This window comes from Colias philodice, chromosome 1 (assembly GCF_061535455.1).
Source record: "Colias philodice isolate Cphi_HAF_F1 chromosome 1, ilColPhil1 Martin Lab GWU primary, whole genome shotgun sequence".
Classification (NCBI taxonomy): domain Eukaryota; kingdom Metazoa; phylum Arthropoda; class Insecta; order Lepidoptera; family Pieridae; genus Colias; species Colias philodice.
This window is the reverse complement of record NC_143086.1, coordinates 7,611,562-7,634,381: the sequence shown is the minus strand read 5'-3', so window position 1 is coordinate 7,634,381 and position 22,820 is coordinate 7,611,562. Positions and strand designations below refer to the sequence as shown.

At 34.5% G+C, this 22,820-nt stretch overlaps 3 protein-coding genes and 1 long non-coding RNA gene across 4 annotated transcripts in view; 2 read left to right on the top strand and 2 right to left on the bottom strand.

Annotated features, from left to right (window-relative positions):
- Nucleotides 1–22,820, bottom strand: part of LOC149491209 (uncharacterized) — a 445,824-nt gene that overhangs the window by 367,508 nt on the left and 55,496 nt on the right. The gene's annotated exons all lie outside the window — the stretch shown is intronic.
- Nucleotides 8,642–11,300, top strand: LOC149491213 (LETM1 domain-containing protein 1). The gene is made up of 4 exons (XM_089712503.1): nt 8,642–8,902; nt 9,170–9,529; nt 9,605–9,893; nt 9,974–11,300. Exons 1-4 carry the CDS (start codon nt 8,802–8,804, stop codon nt 10,295–10,297), a joined length of 1,074 nt encoding a protein of 357 aa, XP_089568629.1. The 5' UTR covers nt 8,642–8,801; the 3' UTR covers nt 10,298–11,300.
- Nucleotides 12,524–16,213, top strand: LOC149491212 (uncharacterized). Its single transcript, XM_089712443.1, has one exon. The coding sequence runs from the start codon at nt 12,791–12,793 to the stop codon at nt 16,211–16,213; it is 3,423 nt and encodes a 1,140-aa protein (XP_089568569.1). The 5' UTR covers nt 12,524–12,790.
- LOC149491211 (solute carrier family 66 member 3) lies at nt 16,910–19,175 on the bottom strand. Its single transcript, XM_089699117.1, has 4 exons — nt 18,983–19,175; nt 18,623–18,851; nt 18,423–18,543; nt 16,910–17,383 (listed from the first exon to the last, which is right to left on the bottom strand). The coding sequence occupies exons 1-4, from the start codon at nt 19,165–19,167 to the stop codon at nt 17,196–17,198; spliced, it is 723 nt and encodes a 240-aa protein (XP_089555243.1). The 5' UTR covers nt 19,168–19,175; the 3' UTR covers nt 16,910–17,195.

Below are 22,820 nucleotides of genomic sequence, written 5' to 3'. Positions count from 1 at the left end.
TTTAACAACAAGGAAAAAATTAAATACCATCAACTTACCTTTCGCATTATTTTAATTATTGGTAACTTAGTCCAGCCCTTATCTATAAACTCTCTATTTGAAAGCTCGTATCTTATTATTCCTTTAGTATCCTGTAAGTGCAAAAATAAGTACCTAAAGATTTATCTTTGTTTGTATTGCAATATACATCAATAGTCGCCACCATAATTCGTGACTGAGGAGTTTAAAACATACAAACCTTAGAGGGCTTTTCCTTCAGATCTTCTAAAGGTGTAGCATCCATTTGCTGAATTGCCTCATCATCGGGGATTGCAAAATTATATTGTTTTCTAAAAACTAGTGGTTCCATTGAAGGTTTTGTCACTTTGTAATGTGGATCTAAATGTACTATTTTTGTACCACGAATCATTTCATTCGGTTCAGAATGTTCCGGTGCGCATTCTAGAATACTTTCTGAATCTTCCGAAACTACTTGCTTTTTTGCCTTAGGAAGAGCTGGGAGGCTTTCAATCTGAGGAAGTACAATTTCATCAGGCTTTTCTTGTCTCTTTTTGGTCTTCCTTTCTTTTATCAATCGCAATATAGTACGATCGTCAGAAATTGTTTTAGGTGATGTTTTCGTGCCCTTCTTAACGGGTTTTGTTATGCTTACTTGTGGAGTTAATGTTTTCTTCTGCGTACATGGTGGACAGGGCATATGTTTTATGACGGGCATCTCTAAAGAAACTTTCGGTTGAAAGTCCTTTTTATGCTCTACAAAATATCTACACATACAGGGGGTTTCCTCCTCTGCAGACGCGACTTCTTTGCAAATACTCAGGTCATCCATCATTTCTAATACTTTGTTCTTAGTTTCTACCTCAAGCATACTATCCGTTGATTTTTCAAACTCAGCTTGAAGTGAAACGTTATCTATACAAGGACTTGTTGTAGGTGAGGATGATTTTATTAAACTCACAAGTTTTTTAAGCTCAGCTTCTGAACTTTCATCTAAACTTAGTCTGTTACCACATATGTTCTGATTTTGTACTAAGGATTGCAACAAATGTTTTGCTGAACACCACCACGATCTGTATGCATCAAGTCGGCTTTCATTTTGTTTTATACTACATGTTATAAATTTCTCCAATAAATATAGGCATCTCTTACACTTGTTTTTAAAATTAGATCTTTTACAGTGTTCACATACAGCTAATACTTCATTTTTCCTTATAATATTAACATTATCCAATAAATTACGAATACATTGTATTGTCTTTTCACATTGGTAGCATTTTGTTTTGTATTGACCTGAATAAAAATGGTGATAATAAGTAAGTATGCCTTACAATAATTATTAGGTAACTAGGTAACAATTTAAAAAGTATGGACTTATGTGTAATTCATGGGATAGAATAGAATGTACATTGCACTATTATATAAGAATTATATTTTAAATTCTTCCATTGTTAAAGAGTAAATAAATGAACGATAAGATGTGGAGGTAATGTATGAGGACATCAGTAGAGCCATACACACCTCGAAAATACATTTTAATGTTGTGATGGGGGATTTCAACGCGAAACTGGGCAAAAGAGGCGATGATGAGTTGAGAGTGGGGCAATTTGGATTTGGGCAGCGCAACCCGAGGGGCCAGAGGCTCGCTGAGTTTCTGGAAAGAGAAGGACTCTTTATGATGAATTCTTTTTTCCAGAAATCTCCGCATAGGAAGTGGACCTGGATAAGCCCCGACGGTAAAACGAGGAATGAGATTGACTTTATCATGACAACAAAGAGACATATATTCAATGATGTTTCTGTGATCAACAGGGTGAAAACCGGCAGCGATCACCGTATGGTAAGAGGCACATTGAATATAGATGTAAAACTCGAAAGGTCTCGATTGATGAAGTCAACTCTTCGACCGTTCCGCACCCAGATTCAGAACCCCGAAAGCTTTCAACTCGAGCTCCAAAATCGCTTCGCTTGCCTAGGCGATGACATGTCTGTGGACGATCTGAACAACAGGCTTATCGAAACGATTCGTACGGTAGGGTTGCATCACTGCAAGATTCCCCGTAAGAATCAATCACAAAAACTTTCCGACCATACCCTCAAGCTCCTGGCAGAGCGACGCTCTTTGCTACTGAATACTTCCGATGATGCGAAGTCATATAGGCAGCTCAATAGACGAATTACAAAGTCCTTGCGACACGCTATTCGCTCCTTCAATACTAAAAATATTGAAGAAGCGATACAGCGAAACAAAGGCTCAAAAGTGTTCGCAAGAGATGGATCTATTGGGCAAAGCCGGCTGACTAAGCTGAAGACGGAAAGTGGCAAAATTGTGTCGTCTCAACCGGAGCTACTAGGAGAGGTCGAGAAGTTTTATGGACACCTTTACACCTCCGTTGCTAAGCCTGTTGCGAGGACGGCGAAAGATCCTAGAGCCCGACTTACCCGACATTACACCGAAGATACCCGAACATCAGCCTGTACGAGATTAGGATGGCTCTCAAACAGCTTAAGAACAACAAGGCGCCGGGTGAGGATGGAATCACCTCTGAGCTTCTGAGAGCGGGTGGCAAACCAATCCTCAGAGTGCTACAGAGATTATTCACTTCCACCTTACTCGAGGGCACAGCGCCACAAGCGTGGAGCAGCAGTATGGTTGTCCTCTTCTTCAAAAAGGGAGACAAAACCCAGTTGAAGAACTACAGGCCAATATCACTGCTGAGCCACGTTTATAAGTTGTTCTCGAGAATCATCACGAATCGTCTCGAACGCAGGCTAGATGACTTCCAGCCTCCCGAACAAGCCGGTTTCCGAAGAGGCTTTAGCACCATGGACCACATTCATACGCTGCGGCAGATTATACAGAAGACGGAGGAGTATAATCTGTCATTATGCTTAGCGTTTGTGGACTATGAAAAAGCCTTTGATTCGATCGAGACTTGGGCCGTGTTGAAGTCTCTCCAGCGTTGCCGCATTGACTATCGGTATGTCGAAGTGTTGAGAAGCTTGTATGATAACGCCACTATGTCAGTCCGGGTTCAGAAGCATTGCACGAAGGCAATTCCTCTGCAGCGCGGCGTCAGGCAAGGAGACGTCATATCTCCAAAACTTTTTACCACTGCTTTGGAAGATGTCTTCAAGCTCTTGGACTGGCAAGGATTTGGCATCAATGTTAATGGCGAGTGCATCACTCACCTTCGATTTGCCGACGATATCGTAGTCATGGCGGAGTCCCTGGAGGACCTCAATACAATGCTCGGTGACCTCTACAGAGTTTCACAACAAGTGGGCCTTAGCATGAACATGGACAAGACGAAAATCATGTCGAATGTCCATGTTGTGCCCACTCCGGTCTTAGTTGGAAACTCTGTGCTCGAAATTGTTGAGTATATTTACCTGGGACAAACTGTCCAATTAGGTAAGTCCAATTTCGGGAAAGAGGTCAATCGTCGAATCCGACTCGGATGGGCAGCGTTCGGGAAACTATACAACATCTTTTCGTCCAAGATCCCGCAGTGCCTGAAGTCGAAAGTCTTCGAGCAGTGTGTGTTGCCAGTGTTGACCTATGGATCTGAGACGTGGTCCCTAACCGCGGGCATTGTGCACAAGCTCCGCGTCGCTCAACGAGCTATGGAAAGGGCTATGCTCGGGGTTTCTTTGCGTGATCGAATCAGAAATGAGGAGATCCGCAAAAGAACTAAAGTCACCGACATAGCCCACCGGATTAGCAAGTTGAAGTGGAGCTGGGCTGGGCACATAGCCCGTAGAACCGATGGCCGTTGGGGCAGAAAGGTTCTCGAATGGAGACCACGTACAGGACGACGCAGCGTAGGACGGCCTCAAACAAGATGGACAGACGACCTGATCAAGGTGGCGGGGAGCCGCTGGATGCAGGCCGCTGGTGATCGGCCGTTCTGGAAGTCTTTGGGGGAGGCCTATGTCCAACAGTGGACGTCCAATGGCTGACGACGACGACCTTGAAATTTTACTCTCAACACCTAAAGCCTAAAGAAGTTTCACTTTAAAAACTTGCCGAACCCGCGACTTCTTTTGCGTGTAGGTTTAAAATTTAAAAATAAAAATTACTGACATAGTTCTACTACGTAGTCGAATTTTTTTATTTCTTTGTTACCAATATTGTGGATAACCACGCTTCGTACATTCTTCCCGCTTGCACTAATTACCTGAAATTTGAAATTATATTATAATTTGCATGATATGTAGTTTATAAAAAACTTTATAATTGTTTAAATAATATTCCCATTCTACATAACATAACTACGGAAGTATACGGAACAATGATAATCAAGCAAAATAGAAATTAAACTAATTTGAGGACAATCGAACAAATTAAAATATTTATATTCAAAATAATATGTAAGTAACTAAGTATATGTTCTTAAACTAGCAGCAAATATTTTTAGCGCTGCAGCGCTGGCCGGAACCTGCAGAAGTAAAAAAATAAGGTACCTATCTGAGTAATAATAATTGTATTACAAGTGCGACAGTGACTATATATGCAGAGTAAACCCCCCACATTCCACTCAGCGCCACTGCACTGAATTAATTTATAGGAACGCTACAGTAGGTAACGTGCTTCCTAGTTCCCGTTCCCGTGGGATTTCCAGGATAAAAACTATCCTATGTCCGTGAGTTTTTTTCCCGGACATACAAACAAAAAAAAACTATAAACTATCTAACTAACTAATCTAAAAACTATATTATTGGCTTCGGTATCTATTGTAGATCACGCCGCGGCCGCAAGTATTGTTTTAAAAAAATAAGCAATGTACAGTTTTTTTTAACTTTCCTACGGTTTTATTTTATGTAAGTTTAGATATAGTATAATCTTTACCATACCAGAGAGTAAGTTATATTATATGCTACATACCGGATCAACATTGTTATACACATAAATTAAAAGTCTAGACATTTTTAAATTAACCACTTGTTTGAATTCACTCTGACAGGAGGCTTTGCAATGCGAGCAACATCGTGTAGCTCTGAAAATAGAATTGATAGTGTTTGAAAACAAATAGCAGGCCAATGCCATCATAACACGAAAACAACTCCTATTATATTTAAATAGTTATACACACTTCATAAATAATAATAAACCTATCCATAATATGCCCACCAACGTATTTATTTTCTTCTTCTGGAATATTTTGTTTGCAAGTTTGATTAGAATAGGTAAATATGTAATATTATATCCTAACAAAATATGATGTACCTAATGTTTATTTTCATGTATATATACAATTATTTCCTCGCGAGTTTAGCGTGCGCTCTATAAGAGTAATTCTAACACACGAACTACTTCAGCCGTCGCCACATGTCGATGTCGACGGCAGTCGGCGGCAACAGTTAATAGGTACGTCGACGGTTGCCGTCGAAAAGTTGCGACGCTTGCAGTTTTGTGTTGACGGCAAACTGCAAGCGTTTGACGTGTCGATTGTGTCGAACCTGCCAAAACGCCGCGGTTGGTCTACTTCTCTCTTAACTTTGGAATAGAGCGGGCGCTGGCGGGCGGCCGCGGCCGCCGCGGCCGCGGCGCGTGGTGTCGGAGAATTTAAATAACTCTCCATAATTAATTATAATTAGGTAGATATGTGAAATAATATTAAATATTGACTCAGTGCGCACACCTTGCGCGGTCGATGGTAGTACCGAGACTATATCATCGAGCTACTGACTCAAGGAATATAAACCATAGCATGGCCCGTAAGCCCATGCATTTCATATCAATTCAATATCGACATTATGTTGTACACAATAGAGTACATTATAATAGGAAGGTATAGCCACATAACAACTACTCTGTTATGATTCTCTCACACGGCCACGCGCGGTCTTCGATCGCTTGGCAGGCAACCGCAGTAGGCGGCCGCTTGTCATATTTTTTAGTTATCGTACACAACGAAAACCATGGCACATACCTTAAACTCATTTTGTTGACAATTAATTTACATCTACAATTTTAATTAAATAAACTTAAACAATTTATCATTCTCGTTATTATTTTATAAAGTAAAAATAAGAATGTTTGTGTCATACAACTATTCTAAAATCAACGTCCAAAGTCAACGTCTGAAATTATGTTAAATTGACAGTTTTAATTACTTTTAAAAATAGCCATATTTTTACAACCCAGAAGGATACATAATATTAATAGTGATTATTGTAGTGATTATCTTATATATATAAAATTCTCGTGTCACAATGTTAGTCTGCATACTCCTCCGAAACGGGTGGACCGATTCTCATGAAATTTTCTGTGCATATCGGGTAAGTCTGAGAATCGGCCAACATCTATTTTTCATATGTACCACGGGCGAAGCCGGGGCGGACCGCTAGTCTATAATATAAAAATGAATCCCAAAATGTGTTGGTAAGCGCATAACTTGAGAACGGCTGAACCGATTTCGATAATTCTTTTTTTATTATATTCCTTGAAGTACGAGGATGGTTTTTATGTAGAGAAAACGTAAATATGTACCACGGGCGAAGCCGAGGCGGACCGCTAGTTAAATATAAATATTAATATCTACCAAATCTACCTATTACTTCGCCTTAACTCAATATAGTCCATTGAAAAGTTACATTTGGGGTTGCGTTTTTTAGAGGACACAATTTTATTTTAATTCGAAAATTGGAGACAAATCTAACAAGTTCAAAAAAGAGCAGTCTCAGGTCTATAAAATGATAGTTAAATGTATGTTCAGTGTAAACACGAAGACAGAAAAATTGAAGATTTCTTATTTATGTGCTTCCCAGCAAGATTTGAAAAGTTTGCATCGGAATAACCTAAGATCAAGGAAGTTAAATTTGCTCTACCATGATTGTCGTAGTCGTAGTGGCTTGTAAAAGTTATGCAAGCTTCTTGTAAGTCATATTTTTATTGTGAATAGGTTAATTATATAGTAATAAATTATTCATTTCATCATTATAAATTAATTATTAAAGTGAAACTTACCTATATTACATCGTCTCAAACTTTTTGGTCTGTGTAGCGCATGTCGCGTGTATCGCGGCTGCCGAGTAGGTATACCTACTCGGCAGCCGACCGTCACGCGACATGCGCTACACAAAGCAGTGTTCGGAACCGTTCGAACAGTTTCACTTTTACCGTGGTTTCATAAAACCACCCAACATTTTTTTGATGTGTAGGGGGGGTCAGTGTGAAGCTATCACCAAGTTTGTGGGGTCGCCACCCTTGTCCCACGGCCGCCATCTTGAAAATAGCGGTTGAAATGGTTTTTACGATATAGGTATCTCTTAAACTATTTATCTGATAATAAAACATTAAACAATGTTAACATTATTCGTTGCAAATTAAATTCTCTACAACTTAGGTTCAGTAACTTTTTGGCGTAGAACTATAAACAAAAAAATTAAGCGAAAATGTTCAGAAATTAGAGCAATTTATATTTTTCAATAAAACTTTTTTCATCATTTTACGAAGAAATGATATAAGTCTATTTTACACGCTTTATATTAGCTTCACCCGTATGTTTGTATGTTTGTAACCGACTTCTTTGGGCGCGATTTTGACCCACTTTAAACGGTCAGATTTCGTTCAAACTTTGTAGATTTATTGAGGACCGATGACAATACACTAATTTGATAAAATTTTCAATTTTTTAGTTCGGTTTTCTATAAAAAGCGTGTTTTTTAGTTTTTTTAAACTATTATTATTTGTAGATTGTTTTTCGAGGATCAACTTTTGTATACAACATTTTTTCATTACGTCAATAGCTAAGGTTTTACAGCGCTCAGAAGTGAGTACTATTTAGTACTATTCAGTAGTAACTATACATAATATATTGGCTATTGGCTCTTTTCCCAGACTCCACAACAATGGAAGCACACTGCAGAACATTTCGGCCCTGCTTTTCAACGTAAAAAACAATTTCTACTTTTATTTTTTGTTTGTTTTACATTTTTATTTTTTGTTTTTCTTATTGGCATTTCTTGAATATTCTCTGTCTTATTAGTGGTTAATTTTATTATATTTATATTCTTACCTAGTTTGGGAGTCAGAGACTTCAGTATTTCAAAATGTTGTATTCTATTGTCAATAAAGAATTTTTATTTTTATTTATTTTTTATTATCAGATAAATAGTTTAAGAGATATATCGTTAAAACCATTTCAACCGCTATTTTCAAGATGGCAGCCATGGGACAAGGGTGGTGACCCCACAAACTTGGTTTTAGCTTCACACTGACCCCCCCTACACATCAAAAAAATAAAATTGCGTCCTCTAAAAAACGCAAGGTCAGGCCTGAAAAATGTAACATTTCAATGGACTAATAATAATAAAGCCAAATTTTGACCTTTGACGACAAAAAAAGCTCAATTGTGGTTTGGATGGGGAACTTGAGAAATTAAAAAAATGGCTATTTCGCGGAATGTCAGTCAATTATATAATATAAAATTTTATTTTAATTTAATAATTGATATTCAGTTTTATTTCAAATTCTTTGTAAATTCTGAAATCTTTGTGATTTAATAAATATTTTAACGCGAATAAGATCCCATTTCGTAATAGGCTTCCCTAGCTTTTTTTAATGATCTAAGTTTCTTTTATGTACTTCTTTTTACTACGGCCGCGGCGCAGCGTGGGCACGTGGGCGTGTTAAATTGGACATTAACTCTTGACGTCATTAATTGTCAAAGCATTACTTTAGTTTGTCAAAGTCTTATCAATGTCAAAAGAAAGAAGTGACATTGAAATTGACTCATAATATTGGTGCGGTATACATAACGATAGAAAATTGCATTCAAAAAATAAAAAAATATAAGATGTCTATCTATAGAATTGTTACAGTATCTAGATTATTGTTGCAATGCAATCGCTCCAGTTCTGTATTAGCTTTAAAATATCAGGATATCGACAGAAACAGGTAAGCTTTTTTTAGCCAAACTATTTATAATTTATGGCATAATAGTGAGTAAACATGTTTACAATTCTAAATTCTTTGTTATTAATTAACTAATTATGCACTTGTGATAATTTGTTTATTATTATTACATGAATAAGTAATATTTCCCTACTATTACTATATTGGTCATTTTATGAAATAAATATAAAATTTAAAATCATTACCTACACATTTACTTAATTTTATTTTCATAACTAACATTTAAAAGTAATTGCGTAATATTTTCAGATTTACGAACGAAAGATTAAAACATACAAAAGCCATAAAAAATGAGAGTGCAAAATTCAGAACATACATTGTTCAACGGTATATTGAATATGTCAAAAACTATACAAAGGTACTCGAGACCAGATTTCCTGCAGCCATGAGAATGTACAGAGTATTTAGTATTGGTATAAAGGACTTCCTCAGAGATCTTAAAGCATATATATCCTTACGAATCAAATTTGCAAGGGATCAAGGTTTTTCGAATATGAGTCGGCAAGACATTGAACTTTATGAAAAGATGCCTTCAGATATGTGGAAAATAGCACCTGTTTTAGTTTTATCAGCCATTCCCTTTGGAAATTATATAATCTTCCCATTAGCGTGAGTAATAAATAATCCAATACATCAGTTAAATATTTCCTTAAATGTTATAAAAAATATATCATATTATTGCAGATTTTTGAAGCCAAAAAAACTTTTAAGTTCACATTTTTGGTCAATACAACAGCGAGTAGAATTCTCAGTTCAGGATTTGCGGGATCGCTTGAAATATAACCGTTCAGTATTCAGAGCTCTGCAGGAGAAATTAGATTTGATTCCAGAGGGTCAAATAAAGGAGAAGTGGGAAAGAATAATTGCTCTACTGGGTTCAGGAGTTCACCCTACAGCAAATGATATTATTGAATGTAAAGAACTCTTTATGAAGGAGCCGTATCATTTAGCACAATTGTCATATGCACATGTGGTAAATTTAGATTTTACATATTTGGATAGATATTAGAAAATATAACAGACATTTTCATATATAAATTTTTTATATTACAGGGACACCTTTTAAAAATGCATGGTCTAAGGAAAAGTGTGTTTCGAAGGAAGAAACTTAAATACAGAGCATTAATCCTATTGGAAATGGATAAAGCGATAATAAGGGAGGGTGGTGTTGACTCTTTGGGTTCAGATACATTAAGAAATGCATGTCACATACGTGGTTTAAATGGTAGCCATTTGTCAAATCAAAATATGAAGGACTGGCTTCAGCAATGGTTACAAGTATCACAAAATGTTGACTCAAATTCATATTCTTTATTATTGCATTGTCCAATACTGTTTGCCTACAATCACCCACAAAATTGGGTTTTGATTTATTAAAATTTTTCATAAAAAAATTAGTTAATTCCTGAATTAGATAATTTCATATACATATTAACATAGTATGTATTTATACTTTGAGAAAAATAATTTATTTTTTTTCTATAAAAAATTAAATGTAAATAGCAGCATTAAACTTTAATGTATAAAATAAAACGCTGACGATGCATAAATATCAGAATGAAACACAAATCACTTTGTAACTTTTTATACTGTGGCTTTTGATGCTAAGGATTATTACCAACATCTTTTATTAAACTCACATTTAGCTCAATTACATTTCTATTCTATTCTTTTCTATATTTATTGTATACTGTGTAAAATAACATACTATTTATTCCCAAAGATAGCTTTATTTTTGCTTTTGTTGGACTTTAAAGTACATATTTACTTTCTACTTATAAAGAATTATTGGAATGTTTTAATTCAGAGCTTATAATTAATAAATTATATTTGTTACATAATATGAATTTGTTTATATTAAGTTTGTGTTCTTTGATTTGCCCTGCGAATAATTAAAAAATATTATTTAATAATTTATGCAACAGATATACAACAATATATGCATTGCAATTTGTACCTAATATTGTGCTAATATTATATTTTTCACAAAGGCGAATGTTACAGAAATATCAAAGATGAAAATATGTCACAGTAAAAAAGCACTTAACTAGTAAAGAAATAATCTATTAATTAAAAGTAAACCATTTTAGTAACAACACCCTAAGACCGAATAATTATCTTGTTGGTTAGTTGGTATCAAAATGCCATGGAGTTATTTTTTAAAACAGCGCCATCTATGTAAATACTCTTGATCTATTAAATACTGTTTATGCTGTCGAATCCGAATTACAGTACGCGCCACGAAAGTCGAAACGACGTAGAATTGCCAATATTATTTAATTGAAATGTACCCAAAGTTAAGGAAATAGATGTGAAAAGGGTTATTGAAAATCGGCTTAGTTTTTTGTGCGGAGTATGAATATTTCTTTGTTTATTGACATATACACACTTGTTCTGTTCAATATACATATTATTATATTATTTATTTCATTTTCACATATTTCTCAATTTATCACTATTAAGAAAAATGTTTTTAGTGTAACAATAATAATTCATGCGGATTGAGCGACATGTTCTACCTCAGGCATTTTAATGCTTTCATGATAAATCAATTACTATAAAATATGAAACAAAATTGTTACTGAATAAATTGATTTTGATTTTATTTTACGCAATAGTACCGATGAGATTGAGAAAAATTACAAAATTATTTTGTATAATAAGAACCCGTAGTCCATTTGGTAATTTGGATGAGTGAAATATTTCTTTATTTAAAATCATAATCCTTCATTTCATCCGAGTCCATATTTTATATGTAAAGTTCAAATTCACAGTGAAGGCTGGCAACCTTTGACTTTTTTCTACAGTCTTACAATATGGCCGACCTGTCAATTTTAGTTCATAGCCTCGCCGTAGGATTTTTTTCTCAGAGCAATAAACCTAGGTTTATTGCTCTGAGACTTTTTTAGTGGCGTTAACTCTAGCGGTTTCAGGGTGCAAAAGTAAAAGTTAGTTACCCTGCGATGTCTATCAGAGGGCAGTAGCAGCTTATTTACTCATATTTAATTCCTATTATAATATAACATGATTCTAACATTCTACTCTGAGTACGACCAGCCCTAAGAGATGAGGTAACTTTTCCTCCTTGTAGATGCTCAAATTGGTACATATTATAATAAAATATGAATATTAACTGTATAACTTAAAAGTTATACAGTTAATTGATGAAATGGAAAAGATTACCTCTAAATCGTGATTAATGACTCCTTTTTTGTCAGTGTGGGAATTCCATGAGAATTCAGAAATAAAAAGTAGGTAGCTTTTATGTTACTCATCAACCTCCTCTATCATTTAGCGAAAGTCCTACTTATTCGCCGAAACAAAAAGAAAGACTGGGAACTTTTTTGAGCTATTCTAGTTATCGAAGTAGTTAGGTATCTTCTTTTTTTAATCGAAGACAGACACTTCAATTGTAAAATAAAGGTTTTAAACCTTTATTTTTGGTTAAAAAATTGTTTTCTTGTACTTGTAGGTGGTACGTATGTTACTTGCGCAAACTATGAACGTGATCTTTGTGCAACAGTAAAACCCTCATAGATTTGTTGATGATTAAAATGTTGAACGACTTTCGACCACACACTGAATGTCTATATAACCTCGACCAAACAGTCGTCCGCAAATGTCAGTCTCCCTATTTCATGTACACCCATGTCCCATGTAGCGCTCTAATTGTCATAAACGTTGCAAAGATCGATCGACTAATCAATTGTTTGCCCACCTCCATCGTCTAAATATTTAAATCATGTGGAATGCACACGAAGTACGCAACTTGATAGTTTAGTCCACAAGTCGATGTATAAGTTATATGTATGCGCTATGCCTTATGGTATTATAGTACAAGTATAGTAGCTCTGCAACTATTACAAATAAATGTCAATAATATGTATTTTCACACTGACAATATTTCAGTGGGTTTTCAGTGGTATTAAAATGAAACTTCCAATTAAATGTATATATTATTTCCCCTTGCGTGGGAAAAAACGTGCACCATGTACTTTTCTATTAATTGGTATAGTAATATTATTTAGTGCCGCCAAAAGTAACAAACCTTATGATAAGAACAAACTGGTCACATGGCGACTTGGTTGTGAACTGGGAGTTGTTATGGATTCTGACTGCCCTGTAGATGGAGGATGGTCAACTTGGACTGCTTGGTCTGCTTGTCTAGGATCATGTGATGAGACCGGTCATCGGACGAGAACCAGAGCTTGCGTGAATCCACCTCCTTCTAAAGATGGTCTACCCTGTAGTGGAACAGAGCAAGAAATTGAACCCTGCTTTCTGACCAACTGTACCATTGCAGACTTTAGAAAGTTAATTGAAAATGATCCAACAAGAATGATTGGACTCCGGCAATTAGAAGCAGTGCCTGTCGTGTTAGACCAATGTCTTCAAAGGGAATGTCCGTATGAGGCAATTGAAGCAGCATTAACAACAGATAATACCTGGCAATTAAGTGCTGAAGCGTTATGGAATGCTTTGCAATGTGTAAAGCGAAATTTGGGATGCCCCTTAACTGGACAGTGGGGTAATTGGGGTCCTTGGTCGGCATGCGGGGCGCTTTGTGGGAAAGGGTTGCAGTGGAGGTATAGAAAATGCGATTCTCCAGCTCCGTCAGACGCTCGTCTTATGTGCTCCGGTGCACCGTTGCAGTATGAAGAATGTGAAGGGGATCAGTGTGCGATAGATGAACCAGCTCTTGGGTATTCGACAGGTGGCACTTGGAGTGAATGGGGTCAGTGGTCGGATTGTTCAGAACGCTGCGGTGTAGGTATAAGGCGTCGGAAAAGACAATGCGTTGAAAAACATGCTTCTTTGTCATCATTTGTATGGGGGACATTTTGTCGCGGCCAATACGACCAACTTGAAGTGTGTTCTAACAAAAACTGTAAGCTTAATGGGGGTTGGTCAGGCTGGGGGGGTTGGGGTCCATGTTCACAAACTTGTGGAGCGGGAAAACGGTCTAGATCGAGATCTTGCACACGGCCGATACCTTTTGGTGGAGGGGCTAAGTGCTACGGTTCACGAACCGAGGTTGGACCATGTCATTTAAATCCATGTGACGTTTACTCTCATAACATAGCGTTATTTAACGGCGATTCTGTATTACAGTATAATTTTCCAAGAAAGCATTCTACGTTCTTTCATTTTTATATGCGATTTATGCCATTGTCTCCCACAGGTACACTTGTACGTAAAGGATCTTTAAATAATCCATTAGTGCGACTCAACATGCATAAATGGCACGTATGCTTAGACGTGAGCGGTTCGTCAAAATCATGTTATATTCCACGACTATGTTCACCAACTGCAATAGATCCCGCAGCTTGGCATTCAGTTTTAGTAACATTAACAAATGATGTAGCTATGCTTAGAATCGATGATGCACAAGTTCCAATTAAAGATTCATTCTCCTGCGATCCTGAGTTAGAAAAAAATGATGCGCAAATTTTCGTCGGAAATAGATATCATGGTGCTGTTCAAGAAATGATGCTCAACTTTATTCCACTGAGTATGTTAATAGAAAAAGAACGCCTTACACAGAAATCAGATTTCTTCCCAACATTCGCGTCTAATATGGCCTACGACAAAGCAAATTTAGATGAAGCTTTTATCAATTTAGACAATGATTACTATCTGCGTGTACCATGTTTTAGTACCAGTAAAAATAGTTGGCGACTAGATTTAACATTAAAGCCAAATACAGGTACTGGCATGATATTATTTATTTTTGATAGCACTAATGATTATTGGATATTACTTTCGTTACAAAATTTGAGACTAAAAATTAAATTAAACTTGGGCGAGCGCAAGCCAGAACTACTTAGCTCATCCGAATGTGTACCTCATCAATGGCTAGATTTATCCCTTACTAAAAAGAAGGCTGCTAATATTATAGAAGCTTCAATCAACACGGGCGAGAAACTTCATATTCTTTTAGAAAATGATAGATGTAAAAGGACAGAGAACACAAACCCTGATAATGATAAGTCCTTTTACTTAAATTCAACTATTTATGAAGAAGTGTGTGATCTCAGTCAGGAAACTAACTTAACAAAATACTGCAAAGAAGCAATGATACAAATTGATTGCAATGAAGAATTTTATGTAGGTGGTTTTCCACATTATATTAAAAACAAGGTACCTGAAGAAATACCTCCTTTTTCTGGAATTATCGCTTCCCTTAAAATCAACAATGAATTGTTGGATCTTCATGATTATAGTATTGAGAGAAATAAAGGCAACATGTTACAATTATCCTCACGGACAGCAAGTATTTCGGGATCCTATCATGAATTAATGTGGGGTAAATCTAACAAGCTCAATTTAACCTGCCTCTATTCTAAAAGAATAAAAACATCACAAGAATTAAGTTACTGGATTTTTTTAGACACCGCTATTCATGAAATAGTAAAGGATAAAAATATTACGTCTTTGAATGACGGCAGGATTCTCAGATTATCATTAGAAGCAGATAATGAATTACGAGGTTTTTACACGTGTCGATCTTATTATAATAAAAGAACACGAAACATCATAACGTATGGAGTTATCGGTCAATTTAAAAATGACATTACTGGACCTGATCTAACGACTATAACAGCGGTTTTTACAACAGTGTCGCTTATTATTTTTACATTAGTATGGCTTACAATAGAAGGTATACACGATCTTCGCGATGGATATGGTTTTTTTCGTGATGCACATATGTCTCCTGAAAGAGAAGCTGAAGCTGTTTGTAAGTATATCGATCAAAATAAGCACTTACTGGGCAGTAAAAGCGCTGTCAGACTTGCGAAAGCTAGAGCGAAACGTAAAGCGAGACATTTAGCAAGTCAGATCAGTTTCGCAGCTCAGGATCAGGAAGGTGCAATGCCAACTAATAAGGACGAGGGTTCTGCCGTGGATGAAGGGACAGAATCTGAGCCCGAGGCGTTGCCTGCTTTGCCGGATGCCCAGTCTGCAACCCTTGAACCGTCCCATGAAGTGTTTCGATGCGAACCTTCCTATGTTAGTTCTCCCAAACACGGTTCGAACATTACATCACCCGGAACAAAAATAACGTCATCGTCATCTTTAGACAGCTCCCCGAGACACCTTTGTGCGCGATTGTTGATGAGTAAAATTAAATATTCTTCACAGGAAAGTTTACGGTCCAAAAGGATTCATCGGAATAAAAAGCTTTCAAACAGATCTCAATTGTTGACTATAAAATCATCTACGTATGTGAATTTATCGCCTGGTCAACGTATATTACAAAAATTCCATGAATTAAAATCAATGGATGATTAGATTTAATAACGTAGCAATTATTTTTAGGTTTCTAGGAAAATGGCATTCTTTACTAACTCTTTTTCGGAACAATGATATTAACTAATAACTTATATGGTCCTCTAAATTAAGAAATAATATTAAGATAAGGAGACAGGAGAAGGTTGAATAAAACGCAATTAATTTATTTATTGTTTAATTATACATTTCATTTCCAACGACTACATTGCAACGGCCGACATATTGACGAATATTTAAGAGAAATATATTAATTTGTTGTAAATATATTTTAAGAAATATGTAGTACAGAAATATATAACATTCCATTTTTCAAAATACTTTTTCATTGGCTACTAAAATAATATTTTATTTAAATTTTAAATATTTTCTTATTGTAAAAAAATAGTTTTCAGATTATATAATTTTTCAGATCACAATGTCACAGAATAAATAAAATTAGAATAAACATTAAACTTAAAAAGGAACGTAAATAATTATACAATTAATTATAATAAAATTACATCAATCCATAACATTATAACTACCAAATGACTAGGTCTAATATTTAATTTGTCGCACAATTACTGGTAAATAGGGAAAAATGCTATTTTTAATTTAAAATGTTACAATATCTTATTTTAAAAGTTCTCTAATATTAAAAAATAATAATATTCTTAAAACAATTGTATAAACAAGTCAGATAAGACCAAACGAAGTAAATAAAATCTCTATAAATAATCATATACATTTTTTTTAAATTACAGAAAAATAATGAAAAATTAACATATCAAGATGTCTTTTTTGTTTGAGCAAAACATAACAAATTTAAGCTATATCATTGCGCTACGACAATGTATACTACCTAAGCAGAAAAAGAGAACTTTAACAGTTATTATATTCTATGATTAAAGTGTGAATTTGCATAAACTTTTTTTTTATTTGATTGTATTGTTTCGCTAGGGTCAGTAATGAGTTTTCGGACGCTCGATTAGTTATTATATGTTTAATCTATGTGGTAACTGCGGCGGATAGAAGGCTCACGGCGGCGGGTGCTGATCACAACGCGGGGAACAGGGTACATTTGGTAGTAGATGGCGGCTGCGAGGACCCCGGCGCTCAGTACCATGGAGATGAAATAGTTGACCAGCAGATTTATGTCACCAGAATCCGCAAGAACGCATAAGAAGCGTGCTAAAATAGAAAACAATTTGAGATGTGCTTTTCGTTCATTTCATTCCCTTAATTTTTATATTGCATTTGAACAAATGTGTGCTGTCGCATTGCAATTGACGAAAAATTTGTACAAGTCGATTATGATGCGAGCCGGCAACGCGCAATTTATTAAAGTTATAAACATTTTAAATTTTGATTTTGAAACAACTTTTCTTTTAATCATTTCAAATGATGTCAAATTATTCAAATTATTTTTTCGATTTGAAAATAGTTTGTGAATCCCTGCAGATCTATCGATCTTTTTTGCGCAGGTCTAAAATTCACGATCCTTAAGATGGCTCTGCACAGTCAAAGGGATATATCATTCAATTCAATTAAATAAGTTATCGCCTATAGCCCATATGTATACATCCAGAAGATACACGTCCTCAATGACTCAGACGCCGTTCAAAGACCACACGAGTTCTTCACGTTAAATTTTAACAAATATTTACGATAATTTCGCTACTATACAGAATTTATGAATTTGTTCCTCAGGTGAGAAAGCTGTGACATTTATGTATTTGGGTATTAAATATATTTTTAATTACTTAGATATATTTTTTTTATTTATGGTATTGAAAAACTGATCAGATATTGTGGTGAAATTACAAAACGCAACTTCGCAATTTCGCTAGTCGCAAGCGATTTGTTTCAAGACTAAGGATTAATCTCTGATTTACATATTATACATATATATTGGACGTCAAGTCAGGACTCGCGTGTACTGTAGAGTGTAGACATGTAATGACGCCTCAATCGCCTTCTTCCTACAGATCATTTAGACCATACATATAAGTTTTACAGGTATCTAAGAATAAACAATACTTTTGCAGAAAATACATACATACATATCATATATGAATTTTGCAGAAATTCGCAGGAAAGTAGGAAATCAATTTTTTTTTTTCATTTTATAATACATAATACAATAATTACAATAAACAGGATATTTGCAGCGCAGCAGCTCATATATTCCTAAAATAGACATTTGCATTCCTTAATAATAATTACTTACCACCATTAGTTGCCACAGACATAGCCCAAGTTTCCAAAGAGACAGCATCAGAATTTTGAGTTTTCAATATGCCCATGATGTAGCCTACTTTTGCGAATCCACTGAGAGGTGTACATATCGGCTGAAACATATATGATTGTTAGAACATTTCATGAAAACACATAGTATGTTATTCAGTTGAAAAAGAAATAAATACTTACAACTATAAAGTTCAGAAATGCCACCGGGATGACTTCAAACATAAAAAGTATAACAATGAAACCATATAGCATGGTCACAGTTGCTGGTATAGTGATGAGAATCAGGTAACCTTTGGCCCTCAGGACCACAAATAACATGAAGTACATCTGAACCAACAAAACTGGGTATTCCAGGTAAGTCATGACACTATAGTCATTCTTGATGTTGTACATCGTCATAATAGTATATCTGAAATAATCAATATGTTATTTACTTATTTATTATAAATAAAACTGATTTGAAGTTGATTTCAGGATTTCAAAAACTGTTAATATTTCTTATAATTTTAATTATTTGTTTATAATATAATATGTACATACCCAATAATTTCCATGATGATAGCATAGCAATTCACTGCTCTTATCTCACTTGGTCGTCTATTTTGTAAGTTGTAGATTTGGGGGATCTTGGAGATCAAGCATACTGAGATGATAATCAAATTCACCACTTGCAAATACCACCCCGGTTGGGTCATCTTATTCCACATTTCACTTAGGCTGAGCATAGTTTCTTTTCTATAATAAATAAAAAATGATTTAATTGTAAGTAATTTTAAAAAAAATATTTTAAACTTTATAAAATATGTTTCAAGTTGCACTAAACTTAAATCGTAAACAAAACTATTTAAATTATACTTAAATAGTTATTAAAGTTTTAAAATTATACAGTTAAAATTTTTGAAGTAAAAAAAAATACACATTACCTTGTAGTCGTAAGTATTATTATGAACGCGAGCAGAGAGCGACCTATGCAGTCGGCTGTTAGGAGCGGAGTGGCGCTGGAAAAATAACATGAATCCTGAGACCTGAGCGCATCGGCAGGGGGAGCTCCGGCGTACGGGTTGAATCAATGCGAGCGAGCTCAAGGCCGCACTGTAGCCATGAATTTATGTAACTAAATGAATTTTCAGCTATTTTTTAGTCATCTACTTAATTCTGGTCTTAAAATATAATATATTTTATACATGATTATAGAAAATACATTTCACTCCGCAAGCATTGTTGAATTCTGACAATGACATTTGACACTGCGTGACAGTAGGCTGTAGGGAACATATATTTTGGCCACAGTTCTTTGAAAAGACTACCGATTCGTCTCCTATCGTTAAAACAATAAACATTGTACGCATAATTTAAAAATAAAGAAAAAAAGCAAACCTTCGTAATATTTTTTTTAAGTAGGTAAGTTTAATAATAGGGATTTATTAGACAATCTACCAGCTGCAAACTATTAGGTACCTACTTGAATAATGACCCGTTCGTTTTAATTTTAAGATAATAATGCGTAAAATATTTTTATATAAATATTTTACCTCATTATTTATTTTATCTAAATCCGAGGCAATAACTAAATTGAAACCACAGATTGAAACGATTATTGAGAGTTGAGACACACCATACATAAATGATAGTAGTAGTTTTAATTTGGGTCTAAAGGTGGTCTAAAGTAATACAACATGTACATGGCACATACCAAATAAATTCATAAACACCTAATAATTGAAAAAAATGATAGTAAGTCATTCATTTTATATCATTAATTAATATTACAATTTTAAGCTTTTTTACTAATTATTAATTATTATTATAGTTATTTTAGTTAGTTACATAGGCGAAATAATGAATTTTCTGAAAACCTAATCGGTTTAATTGTGGGAATATTGTTACAAGTTATATATTAATATGATTAACATAATTATATTTAACATCAAAGCACCCCATCATTATATTATATTATTTGAGAAGCATTTATCTTTTCTTTTTTTTAATTTCAATATTTTTTGTTAATTTATAGTGGGCTAGAGAGAAAAGAATTTTGACAACTGTCCAATTTTGAAGAAGGCAATACCACGCAGGAGGAGTGAGGACGACGGGAAGAATGCGAACTCTCAACCCAACATGGCAAAAACATAATGATCACAAAATCAAACTTTTACGAAATATGTACTTACCTATATTGAAGTAATATCATTGTATTATATTATCGTACAAATGACTGAGTAGGTAGGTATGATGTAGGCCTAGAGCTTTAGTACTGTTTCATGAATGTAACTCGGTACCTAAATACAAGAAATTCTTTTATTTAATAATTCTCACCAATACCGTTTTATTTACATATTATCTACTTCCTAGTTCCTACGTCTGTAGTTGGAGTGGTCTTCGGAAACCAACACGACAGTCATTACTAATTAATGTAAAATTAATAGAACCAAAAATAATATAAGACGCTTATTAGTTATTTCCAATAAAAAACAAATATCCGACCAATAAAAAATGTATATTCCCTATCTAGTAGGTACTTTTCATTTTATTTATGTACCTACGTACCTAGGAAAAACCTATACCACCACAATAAGAGTTAATAGGATTGTAAATTGTAAATAATACTGTAGCTGTAGTGAGAAAAACAGTTCCAAACAAAGATATATAGGACGTAAAATTATCTGGTATTATCTTTCCGTCCACTGCCTTCATTCGTATGCAGTTCACGTAAAAGGGCCGAGAACACGCCGAGAACCATAGCAACTCACACCTCATACCATCAAACCCGAACGGAGAAACAAGCGATGAAATTTTATCCCTTGTTTCTCCGTTCGGGTTTGATTTTTCACAACAAACAATATTCCAAGTAACCTTCGTTACAAGGTTCCTGTCACATGTATGAATAAATCAAAATTCAGTGGTTCAGACGCAAAAGCGTAAACAACTAACAGGCGAATTTATTTTAGAATTTATCATATTATTATTTATTACCTATAGTTAAGTATGTAGAAGTAAGAATGAAATATAATATTATAGGTAGATACCCCTTCATTAAATTTATATATATGAAGGATAATATCAATGAATTGTACTTATACTTGAAAATAAACGTAGGTACCTACTGATATTCAAAATCAATCTGAGTAAATTCACATTTTTTGATAGGTAGGATAACTACGGAGAAATTGTTGTATGTTTCGAAAACCGTTAAGGGGCCGTATCGATTTTAAGAGTGATTTTGACTTGTTTCTTTAATTCTTTAGGAGCTCGTTTAAAAAACTAACTAACAACATAGGTTAATAACATAGGTTTTATGAAAGTAATGGTATAATTTAAAATTCTCTAGAATATTCGATTACATAGATCTGCCGTAACAACGTTTGCGCTCCCGTATATAATCGAAAATTCTAGAGAACTTTAAATTATTCCATTTCTTTCATAAAACATATAAGATGTATTTTTTTTATTGCAAACTTTTAAGCATTAACCTATCATTTAGTGTGTATTTTTATTTTTTTTTAACTCTGTTGTAAGAACTAGAAATTCGACGCCATATACGCATAAAATTTAATCAAAGTAAGGCTATTTTAACTTAGATTTTCTTTGAATTTTTCAATAAAAGTACTTAAATTGCCTCGAACATATTTTAGGATGTCTCAGTGACTTTACTGTTGTATATTTTATAAGAAAACTTCTTCTATTAAATTCCGTGTAAAATACAAAGACACGAACGTCCCGCATGGAAAAAATTGAAACACGCCTCAGGTTATTGGCTATTAAACAAACTGGACATTGAATATCAATAAATTGTCTCGAACATATTTTACATATTGAATGAATCTTTAATTTAAGATATCATCACACGTTGTTACTAATTTAGTTTTGTTAAACGAGCTTCTAAAGAATTACAGAAACAAGTCAAAATCACTCTAAAATCGATAAGGACTCTTAAGTACGCACTGTCTCGTACCTACCTACATATTAGTTTAATGTATGCGTGAGGCTGACACCAGGCATAATGGTCTCTACATGTCGTCTTTCTGGATTACGGTGCCAGCATCATCATGAATCATCGTTTAGTGTTCATATCTGTTCGATTCTTTACGAGTAAGATAAAAATCTAAGGATAAAAGAAAAGGAATAATAAGAATTGTCATTTCTGTACATATGAATCTCATAATAATCAATTTCAAAAGAGTTTACATTAAAATAAAATTGAAAATTATGTTCAAGCTCATTCTAGAACAGTGCGAGGAGTAGCGCAAGTATTTTATTTTTCTGTCGAGCATGATTTTATGTGGTGTAAAAATATTATAATGTATCGCTTAGCTAGGAACGATAATCAAAGCCTCATTTAAAAATAACATTACATACCTACCTTTAACATATTTTAAGT